This window comes from Brachyhypopomus gauderio, chromosome 14 (assembly GCF_052324685.1).
Source record: "Brachyhypopomus gauderio isolate BG-103 chromosome 14, BGAUD_0.2, whole genome shotgun sequence".
In the NCBI taxonomy this organism is placed as follows: Eukaryota; Metazoa; Chordata; class Actinopteri; order Gymnotiformes; family Hypopomidae; genus Brachyhypopomus; species Brachyhypopomus gauderio.
The window spans coordinates 17,658,880-17,666,662 of record NC_135224.1 but is presented as its reverse complement, the minus strand read 5'-3'; the positions used below and the strand labels follow the sequence as shown (position 1 = coordinate 17,666,662).

The 7,783-nt window shown below is 46.7% G+C and overlaps 1 protein-coding gene across 1 annotated transcript; it reads left to right on the top strand.

Annotated features, from left to right (window-relative positions):
* Nucleotides 1-1,532: 1,532 nt before the first annotated feature.
* Nucleotides 1,533-5,458, top strand: and2 (actinodin2). Its single transcript, XM_076973429.1, has 5 exons — nt 1,533-1,596; nt 2,377-2,460; nt 3,108-3,152; nt 3,592-3,734; nt 3,925-5,458. The coding sequence occupies exons 2-5, from the start codon at nt 2,397-2,399 to the stop codon at nt 5,089-5,091; spliced, it is 1,419 nt and encodes a 472-aa protein (XP_076829544.1). The 5' UTR covers nt 1,533-1,596; nt 2,377-2,396; the 3' UTR covers nt 5,092-5,458.
* The last annotated feature ends 2,325 nt before the right edge of the window (nt 5,459-7,783 follow it).

The window sequence follows — 7,783 nt, the reverse complement described above, 5'->3', positions numbered from 1 at the left end:
TTGACCTTTGACATCTCTGAATAAATGAAGGGAGAAACAGGCATCAATTTCACACTGCAAGGTCATATGTCTCTCAACAAATCCAGCGTCCTCTGATTCCCGGGAAGAAAATGATGCCCCGAGTGCTTGGGCTGTCAGCGAGTCAGCGAGCGTCTTCTGCATCCAGATGTTGACCAGCTTTCAGAATCTCCGGCATCCCTGTTCACGAGCGGCGAGTCCACATATTCCCCCCCGCCCACATACCCCTCTGCCTCCGGGCTGGATGGCAGACTTTACATGCAGCACAGAACACCTGTTTGCTGGGGACTTAAACATAATTATACATAAGACAGCACAGCAGCTGATCCCCGGACCTCAGGGAAAATACTTACGTAAACTGTCCTCCCAAATATGAATAAAATATGAGTTACTGATATCCTGCACACTCCTTTCAATGTGCCTTGGGCGGGGGGTTAGAGTGTATAGTAAAGTGCAGTATAGTACTGTGTATAGTAGCAGAGAACTTAATGATTTTCTTTGGAACTGTTAGTGAGAGAAAATAAAACAGTAGAAAAACACGAAATGCTCTGTAGATTTGTACATGTTTTTTAAAACTGTTAATTATCAGAATATATAGATTTGTAAATAACAGATATACAAACTACAAAACGACCATAAATAAGTATATAAAATAGAGGAGACAGAACTCTTTGTGAGGGCATTGAACAAAACTTGTTTTAGAAATACTTCAGAAATGTAATAATTGGCCCCTTCTTCTACACTCACACCCACACAAGCACGGACACACACGCACACAGAAGTGCTGCACTACAGTAATGGTGCATATCCTCTACAGCAGAAATGCAAAGTGGCTGATAGAGTGACAGATACTATAGCTTGCTTATAGAGAGATTAAACAGCTGGCTGCTTCCAGTGTGTTTGCAACATGAATATGTATGAGTTATTTCCATAGCCTAACAATTCCAGCTTTTTTCCTTGCAACTAAAAATAGATTATAATATATAAAATTTAGATATAGAATATGAGACATTTCAGAAATAAGCCTGGGGAGAAAAAGGTACGTTTGGAGAAACAGTCCAACAACCCTTCATGTCTGAAGCTGCACCCAACATATAGAGACAGAGAGCACCTCCCTCTGTTTGGGAGATGGGCCCAGCAAACAGTAATTAACCTGCTAACTTGCTGGTCAAGAAATATGTGTATGAAATGTGTGCAACTGATTCTTGGATAAGTCCAAATTCAACATTATTTTTAAACCAGAAGACATGGCAAGCTTAAACGACACCCCATATACTAAACCCCAATGTGGGTCTTTCTTTGATTAGAGCTAAATCCCTCTGACATCACCAGGTAGAGTCTTTCTACTTACTAAACACATGGCTGTGATTGGTGACTGTTTTGTATGGACCAATCGCAACAAGCAAAGATGCAGGTCCTCACCACATGACATGCCTTCTTACTTTTTAATGATCACGGACTCCCTTTAAAATGTTGCACCCCACAGTGGCTCTGCACTGAGCCGTCAGGGAAGTGGAGAAGCTGGAGTAACTACACCTCACTTACCACCAGGAGCTTACATCAGTACTGCTGAATCAGGTAAGTGTTCATGTAAGATCACGTAAGATCAGTTTATTGTAGAAGACAAATGTTATACGTTTAAAATCGGCTACAATCAGAATTATATATCAGTTCTTTTGAATATAACGTGATTGCAAATACATAATTGAACCAATTATTTAAGAAAATGCAAAAAACTATTTCTTTAAATGACTGCACTCATTTTAATAATGAAATAATTATAATAAATTAAATGGTAAATTACTAAAACCTGCCTGTTTTTGATAAACCTCCATGTTATTGCAAACCCTCCATGTTTTTGACATGTTTACCACCACACTGGAGCTGCTAACAAGATTCACCTCAATAGTCATGGACATGGGAGGTGAAGTCAGAGGCCAGTTTCTGGTCATGCAGAAACAATGTCTTTGGAATAACAATGTGCCCACAGTAAACACGGCTGTGTTGTTTCAGGCAGGAAGTGGCACGATCTCGCTGACTCCAATTTGGCTCTAAGGAGTCATGAAATCAAAAACCAAAACAGGATAACACACAATGACTTTTGAAGTAAACAGTTCTAAACACAATGGGCAGATTATTCAAGAGTTCAATAGATTTCACGCTGTTCTGTATCTGCAACCGTATTTTTTGTGACAAGTCAGCAAGATAGAAAAAATTGTGTTGAAACTCCAGAAGGACTAACGCTGGGTCTGGGTGGTCACTGTGTGTGTGTGTGTGTGTGTGTGTGTGTGTGTGTGTGTGTGTTTCTTCACTTTACCGTATTCCTCTCGGCACTCTCTTCACCTTCTTCATCCTCAGGAGCGGCTGAGGGCAGAAACATGGCCACACTCAAGCTGTCCTTCCTGTTCACCGGAACTCTGCTCGCATCTGTCTTCCTGCCAGGTGGGAACCTTTTCCTGTCACAAATCTAAGAGTAATTGGGTATCCTTCTATAATAATTTTATCCCAACGCTCCTATTTTACTCACATTCATTACATATCAAAAAAATTGTTAAACACATTCACCCTTAAAAAGGTCTAGTTTCCATAATATATGCACCCTCATTAAAAAGTATTCATGCAGTACTAAAGGAGCGTTTCCTTACAAGCACCAGAGGTCCTTTAATAATCAGCTGACGCTGTGCTTTCCCCCGAACCATAAACATCTAAGAGACCTACTGGTGCTGCCGACATATGGCACTCATAATCGTGCGTGTATAGGGTCCTTCAGCCGCCTTCGTCTTCCTTTACGAGAGCGCGGTGATTAAAGCAGCAGCCTGGGGCCATACGCCACGCGGGCTTTGTACTTTAAGGGGTGCCATCGCAGGGGCCCCGGGTGCAATAAGTGCCCCACGGTGGCACGGAAAGTCAAGGGAGCTGGGGGGTTTGAGCATTAGCATTCAGGACATGATACAGACCCATCCCATCAGGGGAAAATCCCTGCTAGTTCTTAAGAGCTTATTAGTGAGTCAGCATCTTAACACGTTTCTGCTATGGAACATCTGGTTCTTGAGAGTTTACGTTCTTTCTGTTGTTGCTGTATCTGTCAGGCTTTGTGTGGGGCGGTCCACTGGTGCGCCCGGAGAGAGAGAGCGGTAAGTGGCTCTTATTTTAGCTCTACCCATTAGGGACTCGGTTATGCAGTGAGTGGCACTATCCGGGGACGGAAGTAAGACTGAAGGACCACGTCTTAAAACCTCCTCCGTTGTAGCTGATATATCTCAGACCTGCCACCGCTGACTGTCTGCATCCCACCACCCAGCGCGTGCGCTCCGGGACTCCTACACTCCTGCTCCTTCTGGAGGGGGATCCTGGTTCCCGGTGGAGACTGTCTCACACTCTATGTGCAGATCTCTCTGCTGCCCCCCCCCCCCACTTTGAGTTCGTTTGCATGCCTATCTAAGTTTTTTAGATAGGCATGCAAACGAACGCTTCAGCGTAAGATCGCACGCCGCAGCTGTGAAGCCTCGTGCATTACACTTCCACAAGTACTGGGTGGTTGTTTAAAAAGTGAGACGAACCGCTGTGTTTTAGTGAGCACGGTGGCAGACGCCTCCGAGGAGACGCCAGCGCTGCAGAAACTGGGCCGTGATAGGAGGAGCGTTGCGTACTACCAACAGCAGCCGGACTTCTGGGACTGGTACAAGTACTTCATGGCCACCCACAACCAGGAAGGAGTGAGTGCACACTCACAATAATGAATGAAACTGTGAAGACCTGGCTGGTGTTCAAAATACGACACACTGGATGGGACAACTTTTAGAAATCATTACTCTATCAGCATAACATTCCCAAAAACGCCGTGTTATGGAAGACTGCTGTAGGATGCAATAATTATGTCTCTGATCTCTGATTTCACCTTTACAGATTGAGAACCTGGATCGGATGTATATGATTTACCAACAGAGCAATCACAAGGTGGAAGAGGGACGTTCCTACAACCATTACCTCAACCACCTGAGCGAGATCTACAGGGCCTGTGCCACCTCTGACGACCCAGAATGCATTGCAGAGTTCACCAGCAAACCCACCGCCAGGGTGGCCATCCCCGCCCCCCTGAGGCAAGCCTCGGTGAAAGCTGCCTCCCCCGCCCCCATCCTCAGCCCACTGCTCCCCCTGCCCCTGAGGGCCCCGCTGGGCTACTACTACGCCCCGATGATGGAGTCCTTCCTGTCGGCTGAGCAGAGCGCCGAGCTGCTGCGTATCTGCAACCCGTCCGACGTCGAGTGCCTGCAGTACCATCTGCGTGCCGCCTATGGCTATAAACCCGCCCTCAGCCCCGCCCCCTCCTACTCCCACCTCGGCTGCGACCCTGCCAAAGACCCGTACTGCCGGCCCCTGCTGGTGGCCAGGGCTCCCTCAGGCCTGTACCACCCGTATCCGGTCCCGGCCGCTCAGGTCGCGGGGGAAGCGTCCAGGGAGCGGTTCTGTAACCCGCTGTTTGACAAGGGCTGCAACCCTCTGAGCGCTACCAAGCTGGGCGCGCTCACCAGTCCCGTGCTCGAGTACATGCCCTCGGATCAGCAAGCACCCGCCAACCTGGCGTGCGACCCCCGCTATGACCCGTATTGCCTGACGGGGGGCGTGGCCGCCCTGATGAGGCCCCTCCCACTCCTCCCCCAGCTCCAGACCCGCTCTCGTCTGGGTGTCAGAGGCAAGACGAGGGAAGGCCACGACTGCTACATGTTCTACGATAAGGACTGCATCCCAGTCCAGCCCGAAGGCCTGCAGGCAGACGGCAGTCCGCGCTGCCATCCGTACGACCCCAGCTGTGGCAGGGTCGCCCCTCGGGCTTCCAGTAGCGCCCGCGATGGCGTCATCGAGCCCCACCCCGACTGCGATCCTGAAATCGACTTCAACTGTCGCCTACGCCGTTCAGAGCATGCAGCCGATGAGGGGCGGGCCGAGGAACAGAGAGATGAGCCAATCCCGCAGGAGAACGGCCAGGAGGATCCCAGCCCCGCCCACGTGACGCCAGAACAACCACGATTCGAGGATTTCCTGAGAGCATACACGGGTCACTACAAGAAATAGGTGGATGTTCCACTCTCTAAAAAGCCTCTCAAACTCCGCCCACATGTAAGGTGATTCCACAAGAACTCTGAAACAGGCCACGTCACCAGTGTTTAGGTCAGCAAAGACCTCCTAGTTATGAAGCCACTACTGGCAGTTCAGTGTAGTGTAAAGGGCTAGGGGTCAGGATGACAGTGTCGGTAGACCCTTGCATGTTCCTTACTGTCTGTGCCTCAAGACTCGTCAACACGTGTTTATCTTCACAATCATGCAAAATCATTTCTGTATTTAGGTGTATTGTGGAAAAAGGGATAGATTGCTAGAACATGACTGAACATGCATTTATTTTCTAGACAAAGTACTGGTTTTCCTGGTTTGTACATTGTCATTTTCCTTTGATTTGTTATGTGGGTTCTGATTAAAAGTATTTAATTTGAACACCTTCAGCAAAATGCATTCGCGTCAGAATTTTCGTCCATGTTGTGTGCTTTTGAATGTATTGTTGAAATAAACAGCTTGGGAAATATCACATGGCGGCACGTCAGGACCACAGCATGTCAGTACCACCACACGTCAGTACCACCGCACGTATTTGCCATACAGGATAAATCATTTAATTAACCGAAGCCTTAGATTTAACACAGATGTGTTATGATGATGGAGTCATTATTATAAACAAGCATGTATGTGATATGAGAGTCTCAAGGCAGGGAGATCATTTCAAAGAGGTTACAGCATCATTACAGCTTAAATATATGCACAAGATAAACACTATAATGCGTTGGAGTATTATAAGAATGATGATGACATATAAGAAGCTAAGATCTAAAAGGTTATGAATGAACCATTCTGCCCGATGCCCTGATTTGGTAATTTATAAAGATCAAATACAAACTTTCCATGGTTGCCCATTAGAATGAGTGAAAAATAACATGGTGTTAGCAAGCTGCTTCCTTTTGTATTTTGCACTGCACGCGAGTTTTAGGGAAGTCTGCTTAGTCCAATGAAAAGTAAGTGAAATTAATTAAGAGTAGCCTGTGTCTCGTGTGTGTATCTGCCTCAGCTATTATTGGGGAGTCTTCCCAGGAGGTTCCTGTGGAATCCAGGCACATTTGATGACAGATTTAAAGAAACAAGACACGCCAACACAGTAACAGTAATGACCACTTGGGAGAAACGGCTAAAGATGGAGACATGCAGTAATTGTAGGTGCGGGTTGAGACTGGGATCCTGGAGAGAACAGATCTGTGCACAGAAAACATCACATCTGGTCCTAAAACTGGTCAGATGTATCGCAAAGGTGGCAGCAGCGGTGGTGTTAACAGGTTTGGAGGAAAGCTCTAGATGTCTTCAAAATGACCTGTCGACGAACATCTTAGCAGTGTCGATGTCTGCACGTGTGTTCTCATAGGCATATCAGATTCGACGTTTCAAGGAAAGAAGCTTTTAAGCCAACCGCATAAAATTTCCACGCACTGATATTACTGACCTGAGACCAGTGTGATCAACTGCGATCGATTTGTAAACCCTGCTACAAATCAATCCTTAAAGGGAGACTCTCTTGAGGAGTGTAAAGTGGTAAGTCATCCTTTAAACAATAGCAAAAAGACAGAAGTCGGAGAGTTGTCCATGCATGTGTCTGTTCCATTTATACTCCTGGCTTGTCTGCTGGAGCTCATAGCCAACTGGGCATTCGTGATGGACTCTGTGGGCTGCAGGACTTTGTGTGGCACTCGAATGGAAGGCTGCAGTCAGCATGAAGTGACTCGGTGCTGACTGCAGCACACTGGCCCGGTCTCCCCTAGAGACGGCCAAAACGTCTCATTAACTAGATCAGAAAGGAGGCGCCATTGATAATGAGTATGAATATATCCTCAGCAAAAGCGAACCCAAATTAGCCATATGTCTGCATTTGGCGTAGGCCGCAGTACTGTGGGGCCTATCTGCATGTCCGTAAGTGGATTCTTCTCTGGAACGTTAATGTTGATTTTACTCTACTTTGCATTACATTTGGATGGACATTAGATGAATATCGTAATGTGTTTCCAGTGTCATCAAACACAGACAGAGGTTACTCTCATCATGGTTATTTTCTCTCCATTAATTGGGCGTGAATGCACATCAGACAGCATTTATAAACATGCACGAAAATAGCGTGGCTGTACTTCGCTGTTGCAAACATCGGTAACGATCATGGAGCGCTGTGCCATGTCGCAGCAGTAGGACTGTGAGATGAACACTTTCCTGTAGTAGGCCAGGTGTCCGTGGTGAGGAAAGGTGGCTCTGGTTAACAATGACATGCTGAGACATGCCTTAAAATAGTCATGTCATGGTCGGCCCAGAAAAGCCCACTTTGACCAGGCTTCTGCAGACACGCCTGAGGCTGGTCCTGCACCACAACACCAGCCAAACATCTCACAGGCCTGCGTAATCATGGCATTACAGTCTCCCAGTCCAAACAGTCTCCCAGTACAAACAGTCTCCCAGTTCAATCAGTCTCCCAGTTCAACCAGTCTCCCAGTACAACCAGTCTTCCAGTTCAACCAGTCTCCTAGTGCGATGTCAGGTGAATATCTGCATGGTCTTCACGTCTGTTCATGTACCAGTCTGACCCTGACTGAATAACATTTTTTACCATATTTTAATTAAAATAGATACTAGATCATTATAGTTAGACTAATGTACAAACATTCCATACAGCAGTACTTACATG